The sequence below is a fragment of the Bremia lactucae genome, linkage group LG15 (genome assembly GCF_004359215.1).
Source record: "Bremia lactucae strain SF5 linkage group LG15, whole genome shotgun sequence".
Lineage (NCBI taxonomy): Eukaryota > Oomycota > Peronosporomycetes > Peronosporales > Peronosporaceae > Bremia > Bremia lactucae.
Genome location: NC_090624.1, coordinates 1864524 through 1880327, shown reverse-complemented (window position 1 = coordinate 1880327; position 15804 = coordinate 1864524). Strand labels below are relative to the sequence as shown.

The window sequence follows — 15804 nt, the reverse complement described above, 5'->3', positions numbered from 1 at the left end:
CCAAACTGACAGATTAAAAATGACAACATAAAACATTTTCATTATTCCAATATTCCAAGTCAACATTCCTCTTCTTGCACAAGTTGCTCGAATAGCAACTTCTATGAGAAACTCACGCTTTAGCTATGTTGCAGTATCCAATTTACAGACTTTATGGCTACAACAAGCAGCTCCAATGGAGCAAGCGTGGGTACGAAACGAGCTCGTGGCGGAGCTCCCGCGCTCAACCCAAGTGCCGCACCCGTAGAGCTATTAATCGACGCAACGGCTGAGGCTGTGAACGCTCGATTTCTTCAGTTTCTATGTAGCTACGGACAACAGGATGAGACTGACGAAGGTATACGTCCCGCCAAGATTAATTACAGTCACCAGGCCGAGGTGATGCGCCACACAGAAACATCGTCTCTCTTTGTCGACTTTTCTCATGTCCTTGAGTTCGATCCTGACTTGGCCCAGGCTCTTCAGGCGCAATACTATCGATGGGAACCGTACTTACGACGGAGTGTCTTTGAGTTTATTCGCCACGAGGACGCCGCGTATACAATTAATGAGGACGCCAACAAGACGCAGCGCGAGTTTTTTGTTAATTTTTACAATTTCCAGCACGTGTCGCAGTACGAAAAAAAAATGTAAAGAGGCAATTGACAATAGTATTGGACTAAGAAAAAAATATTGCCTCGTCCTTCTTTGTCTAGTATTCGGGATCTTCGAACCAAGAGCATTGGCGAGTTATTGTCGTTCTCAGGCACGGTAACACGGACATCCGACGTGCGTCCAGAGCTGCTCTTTGGTGCGTTTACGTGTGTTGATTGTGGCGGCGATACCACGGGCGTGGAGCAGCAATTCCGATACTCGGAGCCTCTCAAGTGCCACAATCCGTACTGTGCCAATACTTTTGCATGGGAACTCAATACGAGTAAATCTGTCTTTGTCGACTGGCAACGGGTTAAAGTGCAGGAAAATAGTGACGAGATTCCAGCGGGAAGCATGCCGCGGTCGATTGATGTGATCTTACGCCATGAAAACGTCGAACAGGCAAAAGCTGGCGACCGTGTTGTGTTTACAGGCACGTTTATTGTTGTTCCAGACGTGTCTAAATTTGCCAAAGCCGGTGGCGAGACAGCTATGGCGAATCGATCGAATACACAAGCACGACGACAGACGGGAGAACACAGTACACAAGGCATGCAGGGCGAAGGTGTACGCGGTCTGAAAGCTCTTGGTGTACGAGAATTAACGTACAAGACGTGTTTCTTAGCGTGTAGTGTTCAAACGATGGAACAGCGCTTTAATAGCATTTCCATTCGAAGTGACGTCCCGGACGATAGCGTCGATCGAGACGCGCATGACGAAGCGGGACTTGAGGACTTTAGTGACGAAGAATTGGCGTCAATTCGAACGATGCAACAGGATCCGGATCGGTATTTAAAAATGGCCAAATCCATTTGTCCATCAGTGTATGGTCACGACGAGATTCGTAAAGGCATTCTACTCATGCTCTTTGGTGGTGTCCACAAGACGACGTATGAAGGGATTGAACTTCGAGGAGATATTAACATTTGTATTGTTGGTGACCCGTCAACGGCCAAGTCACAATTTCTTAAATACATTGTCGGATTTTTACCACGAGCTATCTACGCATCTGGAAAAGTGAGTTCCGCGGCAGGATTAACCGCCTCCGTGACGAGAGATGCCGATAGTGGCGACTATTGTATTGAAGCTGGCGCTTTAATGCTTGCGGATAATGGCATTTGTTGTATTGATGAGTTTGATAAGATGGATCCTATGGATCAAGTGGCAATTCACGAAGCCATGGAGCAACAGACCATCTCGATTACCAAAGCAGGTATTCAAGCCACTTTGAATGCACGCACGAGTATCTTGGCGGCGGCGAATCCGTATCATGGTCGATACGACAAGACCAAGACGCTCAAGTATAATGTCAATATTTCAGCGCCCATTATGTCACGATTTGATTTGTTCTTTGTCGTCTTGGACGATGGCGACGAAAGCACGGATGCGAAAATTGCCGAACATATTGTTAATTTGCATATGCCCGTGGCCTTGCAGGTAGAAACGACCAGTACGGGTGCGTATAGTGAAGAAGAACTCAAGCGGTATATTAAATTTGCTCGGACATTGAATCCCGTGATTACCATTGAGACGAAACGAACGATGGTTGCGTGTTATCGAAGTTTACGCGAAAACGATGTCGTGAGTAATGGACAATCGAATATTGCGTATCGAATTACCGTGCGACAACTTGAATCCATGATTCGATTGTCGGAAGCTTTGGCACGACTGGATTTGAGTGAGAAAGTGTTGGTGACACACGTTTACGAAGCGTATCGGCTCTTGAGCAAGTCGATTATTCACGTTGATACGCAAGAGATTGCGTTTGAAATGCCGGATTTGAAAGACAAGGAGGAAAAGGAGGAGGACGATGAAACGAGTTGTAGGGAGTCGGTAGAGGATGCTCGAAACATTGACGAGCTGGAATCCAAGACGGTGACGTCGGTCACTTTTGAGCGCTTTGCACGCATTCAAAAGGCCATTGGACGATACATTCGAGACAAAGAAGAGCAAAGTGATCGTGTTCGTGTCGCCCGTCGTAATCCATTGAACGAGGATGACTTGAAAGACGACGAGATTGAAGACGACGAAAGAGGTGTGTTACAAGGAGAGCTGGTGACGTGGTATTTATCGTCTCAAGACATTACGTCCGAGGCCGAACTCATACGGGAGAAGCACATGATTTGTTCAGTGATTGACAAACTCGTGCATGATAAAATCTTGTCGGTTGTCGACCTTGAAGACGATGACGAGATTGGTGAGAATAGCGTGAAGAAAGTATTGGAAAGCACCGAGAAATTGTCTCTTGATGACAAAGATGAGAAGAACCAGCAGCGGTATTTAACCCTTCATCCAAACTATGCATTTGAGTAGAATTAATAGAAAAAAAACATTGAAAAAAACAAAGGCACAGTCGTAATATGAATAAAATGGCATGGTACTATATTCGTGGTAATTGTACACTAACGCAGCGGAAAAATGAGGTTGGAGAGATTTACGCAACGAGCACACGATGGACTAATAAGGAGCGAGCGGCCAACTTGGACTAAAACTGCAGCGCTTACGGGGTATTTTAATTGAGGTGAAGGGGGGGGGGTATTGAACTACGAAGAACCTCCTTCTTTTTTCTTCTTCTCTTATACAGTGACGATTCCCTGCGTGCCTTAATAATGGTACACTTTGTGGCCGCGGGGTTCTCTTGAAGGGGGAGGGGGGTGGTAATTTAAATAAAGGGTCATCTCTTGGAACACCTGCAGCAAGCGCGACGAGTAGTACAGAAGCGGGAGGCCAACGGACTCGAACGTGTGTCCCGCCAAACTCAGCCGCTACCTTACTCTTGTACGATCATACACCGCGAGAGCGGTGCATTCACGACGGACGAGAAGAACTCGATCGTTTGGTTGCCAGCCGAGACCATGACGCGACCAGAAGGAATCTTCCCGTGCTCGTACAAACTGAGTTTTAACGGCGTCGGTACAGTCGGGACTGTCGTCATATCGGGGCTTGCAAGACCCATCGTATAGTCGTCGAGTTCATCGAGCTCATCGGCGTAAAACGGTCCGTCTTGCGACGACGACGACGCCGTTGAGGCGCTCGAGTTGTAAAGCTCTTGCTTCTGATGATAGTACGTCGGACTACTGGGCGACGAGTAGTAATCTGTGTAATTGCGCTGGTGGTACGACGTGGACTTCTCGGGTGACGTGTAGCTATTGTATGTGTTGTACTTGGTAGGCGACGACGTGTACGGCGGGTGGCTGTATTTGGTAGGCGACGATGTGTACGGCGTCTGGTAGCTGTTGTTACTGCCGTGGTGTCGAGAATACCGGGGGCTGGCGTACATTGTACTAGAAGTTTGTATGAAAGGACTTTGGCGGCGCGAGGCTTTTTTAAGAATGGCAAGGCTTCATGACACTGGGCCTCCGCCGGTAGCTTACCGTAATTTATGTTGTTAAAAAAAAATCAAAAAAAGAGCGCAAAAGGGGCACTTTTGAAGCTTACCAGTACACTCTATGCCTTTTCCGAAGGAATCAACGTCGCTTTCAAAACGAGCCAGTTCAAAGAAGAAATGTTTAAATTACGAGCTGGTAACGGCTGATCTGGATGGACTCGCGCCCTGTTGTCGAGTTGCAGTCGCATCGGAAGAGGAATCGCCTGGATTTTGACACTGCAAACTGCGATCTTCTGGCGGCGTAGAGCTCTTACCGTAAGGCTGCAGAAGCATTGCGGCTGCTACTAGTGTCGGTGAAACACGGAACATTAACCCTAAATAATTTGGCAAAACGCCTTCGTTGCTGTCTGCTTTTAGTCTGAACCTAAATCAAGAGACGCATCACAACGAGCAGCCTTAAGAAGTCGAGGACGCAGCGGATGCCGCTCAGAGCTAATGTAAAGGTGTCGTAAGAGCATGAAAATAGTCTCGACCCACGTGGTCTGTGACGCCCACCATCTGAAACGGGCTGACCAATTAGAGAGCGACATCTGCAGTAAAAATATCACGGCGAGATTGTCAGCACCTTAAACCGATTGGGAATATAAAAAGCGACCGATTCTCTGTTTCAAGTTATTTACGTGCAACCGCGATAGCCGCGCGCCGTACAAATCTAGCATGGCGCATCGAGGCGGAGAGTTTTCCATACGTACTGTAAATGTAACGGGAATGTGCGATGCACCTGCTTCTCGATGCCACGAAAATTTTCACGCTGAAATTATTGAATCGTTTGGAGAGGATGAGACAGTTTATTGTTTAATTACCCAATGGGTGCTGGTATGTCGCTGACTGACGAAAACCTCGCATAAAGTGTGCTACGATACTACTACTCTAAGATTCGTGGAACGAGAGGCTTTATATAAAGATTACTACGCGGAATCGACCATTTTATCTGCTGCAATGCAGCATCTGCTAGCATTGATGGTGTTTGTGACGGGACGTCGAAGCCAACTGCTGCATGTTTAAGGCATTGAAATTAACACGGACAGAAGACCTGTCGATTTGACGATTAATGAAGCGTATCTCCCGAACGTTTGGCCACATGGGAAGCCTGCTTGTTGAGAAAGAAAACGAAGCGAAATTACATATTTATTAAATTGCGATGCATGAGAAGTTTAAGACCAAATGCTGGCAGTACTACCATTCGAAGGACAGAGCTAACGCGCAGAGGTGGTCTAGGATCTATTGTCTGGCGAACTGCTGTGTGTCGGTGTATCAAACAGGTTTGAGTACAAACGTTCAACTTAGTCGACAGTATTATTGAAAGACGTTTTTGAAATTCAGTCGGCTCGCCAGTTAAGGTGCAGCATTTTTGTTGCATGCGTTTATTGGAGTGCAAAGTGTTTTTATCGGAAACGGCTCACAAATATACATTGTATCGTTTCTTAGGCCATTTTTTGTCTTGCTAGGCTCCAGCAGATGACTTTAAATCAATTAACTAAAGCTGGAATGGTCGCCGAAGGCATTATAAACAATATTTGAGCAATCAGGAACAAAACAGATGCGCACAACCCGATTTAGGGATCTGCAAGTCCTTCTTTGAAGAAGGCACCTTTCTTTAAACTAGTAAATTAATTAATAAGTTTATTTGATAAAAGAATGGTCAAGACACTTGACATTTATCAAGCTTATAACTTCAATGTAAGTTAATTCTGTGGGTGACAGCGCCTATTTATGGCGCGCCTTATGAAAGCCAGTTAGAAGAAAAAACTTAACCGTTTATATCGGTGATACTGCCCTAAATAAATCAATTAGTTTTGCATTGATCTTTCTCTAATGCCATTGATTGATACATCATGTTCAGTAATTTAAAATTCTTCTAATTAAGAATAACCTAAACTTGACTATTTTAGAAGAACCGGTGTAGCCCTCCCCGTCTGTTTGTTTTACTTAATAAAAACTACAGATTAAAAACGGCAACATAAAATATTTTCATTATTCCGCTACATCGCAAAATTAACAATTATTCCTTAAGAGATCCCCTTTTAGAGCCCCCTATGTAACGGGGTGTATCGTTACATGAAATTAACACTTAAAGGTTGTTAATTAATATATTTTCTAAAAGGTAGATAATATTTGGAGGATATTACTTTATATAGTAATGTTCAGAATTCTTATTCATAAATAGGTATAGGCCATTATATCTATTTATTCCGCAGACTAATCAGCTGTAGAGATAAACAAAAGAGAGATACAGATAAAATAAGATAAGAATTCAATTGCATATTTAGTATTATATTATAATTGAGTTAGCATTTACAAGATAGATAGAAGAGATACTTAATTATATTAATACAGCTTTCATTTTACTCTCTTTAAGCTAGTTACCTTAAGGAGAAGTCTTCCTCTGCACGTACTAGTGTACGTGAAATAACGTAAGGCACCACTCGCAACTGAAGCAGTACAAGTCGTAGTGCCCCGTTATACCCTAAATTACATTTCGGAACCGATAAAGTCACAACCCTTAATTATCTACATTGGTATTTATGAGATGCGTAATAATATTGTAACGGGGCACTACGACTTGTACTGCTTCAGTACAAGTCTACTTCGCACTACTTCAGTTGCGAGTGGTGCCTTACGTTATTTCACGTACACTAGTACGTGCAGAGGAAGACTTCTCTTTAAGACAACTACCTTAAAGAGGGTAAAACGAAAACTGTATTAATATAATTAAGTATCTCTTCTTTCTATCTGTTAATGCTGACCTAATTATAAACTAATACTAAACATGTTGAAATCTTATCTGTCTCTCTCTTTGTTTACGTTTACAGCTGATTAGTCTGCGGAATAAATAGAAATAATGGTATATACCTATTTATGGATAAGAATTCTGAACATTACTATATAAAGTAACATCCTCCAAATATTATCTACGTTTTAGATAATATATTAATTAGCAATTACGTGTTAATTTAATGTAACGATACACCCCGTTACATCACCCCTCCCTTAAACGACAATCACTCTGACTTTCATTGGATGGATGGTCAATATGTGACCACTTAATTCTAAAATGATGTTGATTGGTCAGAACCATAATTTTAAATTCCATCGCATGAAGAAAAAATTCATGCGGGGTTTTGATAGTGCTGCGCCTTCGGCTGCGGTTCGTGCAGCCGCGGGTGACGCACTGTTATCTCTTGCGGTAGACGGAACGTCTGCCGTAGTATCTTCCACTCGCACAACACTAGATGTTGCGAGTGCACGTGGTGATTCACCACGTGAGTACGACCCCTCTTTGGAAGTCGACTACGAATGCGAGTCGGATAAAATGGCCGACTCCGGGAGAATGGAACAGTCGCCTGATAGACGTCAGGCGGCTGACTATGAGCCTTCGAATGAGAAGGCTCATTCTGATAGACGAGTTAATAGTCTATTTGGATCCGACGATGAGGATGATCCCTCATCGCCCGTTCCGTCTCCCGTACGGTCACCTGCACCTATTTCTGTGCAAGGTGATGACGATGGCGTAAGCCATCGTAAGAAAAGTTCTTGTGGTACCCCTGCTTCAGTGGTTACCACTCTGGGGAATGAAGACAGTAAAATGTCTCATCTTGCCCCTGAAAAGAAGCCGTGGCTTTTGCCAGAGCGGCTATTTAATAGCTTGTCTGGAGAAACTACTCCTCACAATAAAAATCCTTTTTTTATTGCGACAAAGCTACATGGCCTTGATCCCAGCGCGAAGAACTTTCGCGCTGGGGAAGATTTTTATCTCGATTCTTTTTGAAGCATCGATGGTTTAGTGGCAACAATAAGCGAGATAAAGTCTCGCTTATGCAAGCCTGAAACGCGTTCATTCGCAATGTCAAAGACATTGGACGCGAGGCCTGGCTTCAAAAACTTAACGCGGATCGGGTTAAATGTGAGAACTAGCCCTGAAAATGGATGGCGCTTAAGCAAGTTACTTATACTTTGCCGTTAACGCGATAGCACATGTAAGCGTTAATGAGTAGGAGGGCGTGGGGTCGTGAAGAAGCTTTTGGCGTGAGCCTGAGTGAAACCTAAAATAGCTGTTCTCATTATTTCTTGATGTAGATGTTCGAATTAAAATACCTGATAAAGAAAGAGAAATTACGTATATAAACATAATTTAGAAATTTTAAAAGAGTCAAAAGAAGAAGAAGAAACGAACTCCAACCAGTGCAAAGTATAAATTGCAGTTGGCACGTGAGGCTGGGCTTCCAAGCCTCACGTGGGGTGATCCCTGTCCGTGTTGTGTTGACAACACGAAGAGAGTAAAAGGGGATGTCTATTCCATTTCTTCGCCCTGGGGAAGGGCTCGCATCTCTATTGAGATGCGTGATGCGATTGACGTTTTGCAATAGATTTACAAGCGCGAGGGGCGCGTGTTTTCCGATGGGACTTCTGAACCATCGGATGGGTTTCGTCATACTGACGGACGAGGCCCTCAACGTCAGCAACCAGCTGGGAACGAGGCTCCCAGTTATCATGTGAAGGTGGATAACCACGCCAGTGAACAAGATAACTCGTTCGCTGCCCCTTCACATCACGGTGGTTTTGGATACGTTCCACAAAGAAACGTTGATCACCGTGGGAAACCACCAATGGTTATGGTGGAGGAGGGAAAATTAGATCCGAACCGTATGTCGGATCTAATGTCGAGGATCGACAAAATCGACCACTTCCTCCATGATTTGGAGGAGGGGCTTGATCACGAGCGCGGCAAGCGTCGCTCGTTGGAGCAGATGGTGCAGGCTCACCATATCAAGCGGTTGGAAGACCGTTCGAAGAGTGCGTACAACATGTTGGAGTACGAACAGAAATATCATGCTGTTCGCGATGAGCTGTCGTCAGCTCATCGCAGTTTCGAGGATATTCGGAACCGGCATGAGAAACTTCAGGTTCAACATGAGAATCTGGTTTGCGATCACAAGAATCTTTTGGGGATTCTTGAAAAGGGTGGTCAAATCCGTCCTCGGAAGAAGCCGCGTACTGATGGCGGAGCCGACCAACGTAAAAAGTAGGATGCGTTCGCATCCTACGTGGCAATTCTATTGTGTACGCATTGCCTCTGCGATGCAGTACACGAAAAGGACCAATGAACTTGGGTAGTGGTTTAGTGCTACCCACATTGGTGAGTAATCGCTTAGGTAAGTTAACCGTAGAGAGTAGCACTAGATCATTTATTGTATAGGAATGAACATTTGCTCTTCCATGTTTGTCTGCATTCCGTTTCTGGCGGTCCACTGCGTTAGCAATGGAATCCTGAACGAAACGGATTATTGATTCTCGAGTTAGCAGAAATTCTTCTGCTAACTCATTTGATTTGTCATTTTCAGTACGCTTAGTGCGTACTGCCATGAGATCATTCTCGTCTTCGATGTCGATCTCTTCGACATCGACATCACTCGCGTCGTTATTTATTTTGACGCGTGATAAGCATGAGCCAGAAATGGATTTGCTCGTGCGAGTCCACCCCCCCCTTAAACTTAAGGATCCCTCTAATTGGGTGGGTATGCGAGGATGGCGTAAGCCATCACAAAGAACGGTGTATGCGTTGTAGACGCATGCACCGAATTATTGATGGCAAATTCGACCATCGGTAAAAACTCGCTCCAATTCGGATACGATTGGACGTAACCTCGAAATATCTATTCGTGGACGCGATTTACGCATTCTGTTTGACCGTCCGTTTCTGGGTGATCGGATGTTGACATAGTCAGCCGTGTTCCGAGAGCTCGGAACACGAATTGCCAAAAGTCCGCCGTATACCGTGGATCTCTATCCGAGACGAATTCACGGGGTAACTCATGGAGTTTTGAATACCGTGTCGATAAAGACACGGGCACAACCCGGAGCCGTAATCGACTCTGGCACCACAGCAAGATGTACCATCTTGCTGAATCTGTCTACAAAAACAAGGATTCCATTGTTTTTGCGGTCGTCTTTGGGAAATCCGAAGACGAAGTCCATAGATACGGGCTGCCAACACTCTGCTGGAAGTGGGGGAGGTTGGGCTAGGCTTCACCCGTTGACATACCTCGCAAGCACGAATGTACTTGCGCACGAATTGATACTGGCAGGGCCAGTAAAAGTCGCGACTTACTGTGAGGTAAGTCTTCTCACGCCCAACGATGTCCACTCGTTGGAGCATCGTGACACTCATACATGACGCGCAAGCGCAAACCATTGTGAGTTGCGACGACGACACGTGGGGTGTCGCCGGTAACGGCTGTGTAATACAATAAGCCGTTACGTGTTGTGTATCGATCGGATGACGATCGATATAAAGCCGGTAGACCTTTAAAAGATTTATGGGATGGATTCATTAAATGATCCATCAAACATAGAAGGTCCTTATCTTCTGTGTAGGCTTTCTTTATGTCATCAACTAATGTTGATGACGGAACACTCGTAGTGAGTGTTGCAACAGCAAAATTATTTTCACTGTTGGAGAGAACTGCTGACTCGAAATCGGGTCAGCGTAATAACGCATCAGCGACGACATTAAGTCGTCCTGTATATATTCGGCGGAGAAGTTATACTCCGCGAAGAAGGATAGCCACCTCGCCATTCTTTGCGAGAGGTGTGGGCTGTTTACGGCCGTGCGTAATGACGCATGGTCCGTATATACGATGAACGGTCTATCTCCTAGGAGATAGACCCTACATTTAGCCAATGCATATTTCATGGCAAGGAGTTCCTTGTCATGCACTGGGTAATTGCGTTCAGCTGGTTGCAGCTGACGCGATTGGTAACAGACGACGCGCACCGCGCCGTCTGTATCGTATTGCATTAACGCGCTGCCGATTTCACAATCGGCAGCGCGTGGTCTTTGACTGGCGTCACAGACCACATGGAATTGTCTGTCTTGATCTGCAATCGCCAAGTTGGGCGAATGCATCAAGCTTTGCTTGATACTTTCAAACGAACGCTGACAAATCAGCGTTCCATAACCATTTCTCGTCCTTTTTCAATAGACGAGAGAGGTGAACTGTCATCTCTGCATAACTGCGAGAGTACTTGTGCAAATACGCCGCTAAACCAAGGAACTTTCTAAGTTCCTTGACATCGACTGGAACTGGCCAGTCGGTGATTGCCTTGATCTTTTCGGGATCAGGGCGCACGCCGTGTTTACCGACGATGCACCCAAGAAGTGGTATTTCGCTTGCAGCGAATATACACTTCTTGAGATTTGCATACAACTTATGCTTTCGCATAAGTGTAAGAACCTGACGAACGTGAGTTTTATGAACTTCCACGTCCGTCTTACCGTCCATGGCCCGGCTATGGACGAATACATCGTCGAAATAACTCGGTGCGAAATCCCGCACCGGTCTCAACAGATTTGTTACACATCTGTTGAATGTTGCAGGGGCGTTACTAAGCCCCTGAGGCATCACTAGCCATTCCCAGAGCATACCACTGGGGGTGCTCACTGCTGTGTACGGGATGTCCCGTTCACGCATAAGGATTTGATAGAACCCATCCATCAGATCCATAGACGAAAAGATCGTACTCTTAGACATACCATCTATGATTACGTCTTTTCTAGGTATCGGCGTTTGAGCCGGTACTGTTGCAGCATTCAGTTTGTTGAATGCGTGCACCATCCGCCACACTCCTGTGGCCTTTCGCACACAGAAGGTCGAAGAGCTATGTAGGGAGGTTGACTCCCTCACATGGCCCGCTTTTAATAGATTGATAAAGAATTTATCGATCGCAAGTACTTGTTCACGAGGCAGTGGCCACTGTTTCATGACACAATACATCGAGCCCGGTTTGAGCTTGATCTCATGTCGAGTGCCTTTATCCTCAGGCAACTCGCATGAAACTGTTTCAGGGAATACATCCCTGAATTCAATTAAATCCTTGTAAAGGGCTTGTCTTAAGTGACTTCCAGGATTGAGTAGTATATCTCTCATTCCGAGTCTTCACATCGAGGACACTTTCGTCCATCGATGAGCTGCTGAGAATTCGTTCGTTCTTTGCAAAAAGTTACCGCTGACCGCGTATCGGATACTTATTCGTCCTCTGTGACGAGTACGCAGATCTGCTTGATTTTACCACCCTGCAGATCTCTCAAGAACCGTTTGGGTTCCAGGGTTTTTAATTGAGTTATCTCCGAAGTTAACTTTGGAGGCGCATACAGATCAAGAGTATAAGCGCCTACTCTTGATCCGTCATTAATCAAGACATACAATGTCTCGGTTTCATCGTGGAATTTATCCACAGGCTGCTGAGGGATTAATCCCTCGGGATGCTGAAGTCTAGTCACTTCAGCATTAACTATTTGAGGAAAAAAATTTCTCAAGAACGTGGGGACTTATTCCGTCAACGCCCTCCGACTGTGATTGCGCTATCACAGTCGGTTCCTCTACGACCGACTCTCTTCTTGACCTTGAATCATCGTGTTGGCCCTTTTTGACAATCGGTATATTACTTGAATGTCGCTCGCTAGGCGTATATTCATGTCTCAATCTTCTTGACTTATTCGAGTGGTGGACATTCGGCGCTGCCTGTGCATTCTCACAGCCGCCGGCAGATGGCACCATAGTGCGATTTTATAATCCCACTGTGATCTTGTGCAGTCGTGCTAACGACCGTACCACAAGTGAGGCCATCGCACTCAGTCGTAGTTACATCCACACGCTTGTGGACGCTCCAGAACGCTCATAAGATAGCCATCTGATGAAAACTTAACAGACATATTTACGGATCGATGTCTGGAGCAACTTTTGTCAAGAGATTTGCAAATTCTCTTGAGGTTGCTGGATCAGTAGGGCGTTGCGCCCCTACTGACCTCGACCGATTTTGGCGGTCCGCCTCGCTGTTGGGATTTCGCAACAACGTCGGACCCGCGACCGTTGCCCTTTTTGGCACACGGTCCAAAATTACGTTCAGTACCTTTCGGTGCTGGGCGTGGGGCACTACACTCATGAGCGTAGTGGCCTAACTTTGACAGCGATTGCATTTCTTAAATTGCTTATTGTTCGAAAAGCGAGGTTTCTCACTTTCGATATAAGAGAGGTTCATAGGTTCTGGACCTCCAAACTCGTGTCGTCTTGGAGGACGATATGATGACGAACTAGCTTGAGCCTGTCTCGAGCTAAAGTTCCCTTGTTCCGCAACGGATTTTGTTTCTACAAGCGTATCCAGTTCCAAGCGGAACAGGTGGGTCTTTACGGGACCATCCGTAAGACCTTGCATGAACACCGTAATTAACGTGTGTTCATGAACAAGGTTATTTGTTATACAACTCGCTAAGAGTCGTTTGTGCTGGGCATATGCGTGAACATCACGCTTGCCTTGCTTGAGTTTCAGAAGCTCTGAACGAGCTCTGAACTCAGCCCTTGGCGGTTCAAACGTCTGTTTGAGCCGGGCTTTGAAAGCCTCTAGCGTCTCAAAGACGTATGGGTCGCGCAACTTAAGGCCCAATGCCCAAGTTTTGGCACGACCTGCCAAATTTGATTGAGCGAATGCGACTTGCATTTGCTCGTCGACGATGTGACGTGCCCTTATGGCATCGTCCAACTTGACAAACCATCTTAAGAGGGAGTCTTCTTCGACTCCCCTATACTTAGAGATGTCAATCTTTAAGGTTTCGGGACGACGCGTGTGCGTCATCCCAGGTACAGGGTCTGTACCTGTTGTAACCTCAACAGTTCTGCCTGTTGAGAGCCTTGCTGATTCAGCAAGGCTACCTTTTCATTCGTCAAGTTCATGTTGTATGAACTTGGCGATGGCTGAATGGAGGGCATCTCTGTCCAAACCGGACAGCATGGCCAAGATGGCATCGTTCCCTACGGTTGAACTCATTCGTTCGACCGCAGTCCTATCTATGTCACTTAGAAAGGAGTAGCTATCATTCGAAAAGTGATGTGAATTCACATTATCATCTCACATGTCAATATTAAATGATATAATTGCGGTCCTTGGACGAGCTACAAAGTGCTACCAGGTATAACGGGGCACTACCGACTTGTACTGCTTCAGTACAAGTCCACTTCGCACTGCTTCAGTGCGAGTGGTGCCTCACGTCACTTGACGTTCACTAGTACGTGCAGAGGAAGACTCTCTTTATACCACTTGCTTTAAAGTAGGTTAAAAGTAAATTGTATGTAACGTAATCAAGTTCTTCTGTTTCTATCTATTTAATACTAAATTAATTGTAAACTCATACAAAACATGTGACAAATCCGTATCTGTCTCTCTCTTTGGGCGCGTCAAGCGCTGACTGGACCGCGGAGAAAGTAGATATAATGGCCTTTATGTACCAATCGATAAGCTTTCCGGAAATTACAATGCAAAGAAATGTTCTCCAAATATTCTATACCTTTTAGATAATATGTTAATTAACAGCCTTTAAGTGTTAATTTCATGTAACGATACACTCCGCTACAATTTATTTACACAAATATAGCGAAAATTACGCTGCTATGGCTGAGTCATTATCTAATATCCTTAAAAAGGATACAAAATTGTGCTGGACTAGCACAGAGCATAAAGCTTTTCAAGCAGTAAAGAAGAGTCGTATCCATGCCCCGAGTCTGGCTCTGCCAAATCCTAATTGGCATTTTAGTGTCGTCTGTGACGCATCGGATTGGCCATTGGCAGTGCTATGTTACAAAAAGATGCTGATGGGCGTGAACGTGTAATTGCGTTCGAGTCTAGACAGCTTAAAGTTGTAGAAAATAACTTTTTTAATTCATGAGAAAGTGTTACTTGCTATGAAGTATGCTCTCGTCAAATTCAGAGTTTATCTGCTAGGCTCCAAGCCGTTTGTAATACATACAGATCACGCGTATTTACGCACTGTGACTTAGTCACTCCATCTCTTACAGAGATTGGCTCGATGGCTTTCTTTTTTCGCCGACATCATTTTCGATGTGAATAATAACCTTACAAGCAGAATGGTTTGGCCGATGCGTTGTCACGCAGGCCAGTTTATGAGCTCTCTCATTTAATGACTATAATGTTGCCTATTCCTGAAATAATCCGTTCGGCTTACACCCAGGATGAGCAGCGTGTAGCTCTACTACGAGCTCTAAAGAACTCTGATTCAGGGATTAAATTGCCGGCACGTTTGCGTGCAAGCTTACATCGATTTTCTAACGATAATGATCTGTTGTTTTATTGCACAGACACTGCGGACCCTCCGCGTGTCGTTGTTTCTCATGATAAGGATTTGAAGTACCGACTCCTCTATGAGGCACACGATACTGTCCTTGGTGGTCATCTCGGTAGAGAAAAAAACTACGGCTCTGTAAGCCAGATTTCTTGGTGGCCCAAACTTCATAAATGGGTCAGCACATATGTTCGCACATGCGAAACTTGCCAACGGGTTAAACCCTCGGCGCATTTGAAGTACCGACTCCTCTATGAGGCACACGATACTGTCCTTGCAGTGGCAATTGTCTCTGATCGGGACCCCCGTCTTACGGGTAAATTCTGGAAATCAATTTCCGAGTGCTCAGCACTAGATTGTATATGTTTACTTCGGACCACCCGCAGACCGATAATCAAACTCAACGTGTCAATCGCGTCATTGAAGACGTCTTACGCAGCGTGTGTGCTCAGACACCAAAGCGCTGGAGATCAATGCTTCCAGTGGTGGAGTTTGCATTAAATAACGCTTTACATGCCTCTACAGGCTATACTCCGTTCTATGTCAACGAATTCACCCCTCCACGCGTTCCCTTAACGATACCACTGCGTGGTTCAGGGCTTGGTGGGGGAGGATTAGCCAATTCGCTTGCTAATATCAGCCCTGTTACCGT

The 15804-nt window shown here is 45.3% G+C and overlaps 2 protein-coding genes across 2 annotated transcripts; one reads left to right on the top strand and one right to left on the bottom strand.

Moving 5' to 3' along the window:
• Positions 1-153: 153 nt before the first annotated feature.
• On the top strand, positions 154-2984 carry CCR75_002368 (uncharacterized protein; the record flags this gene model as incomplete). The annotated part of the gene is made up of 2 exons (XM_067960465.1): positions 154-614; positions 696-2984. The coding sequence occupies 2 exons, from the start codon at positions 154-156 to the stop codon at positions 2944-2946; spliced, it is 2712 nt and encodes a 903-aa protein (XP_067819325.1). The 3' UTR covers positions 2947-2984.
• Positions 2985-3403: 419 nt separating this feature from the next.
• On the bottom strand, positions 3404-3913 carry CCR75_002367 (uncharacterized protein; the record flags this gene model as incomplete). The annotated part of the gene is made up of 1 exon (XM_067960464.1): positions 3404-3913. One exon carries the CDS (start codon positions 3911-3913, stop codon positions 3404-3406), a length of 510 nt encoding a protein of 169 aa, XP_067819330.1.
• Positions 3914-15804: the final 11891 nt, after the last annotated feature.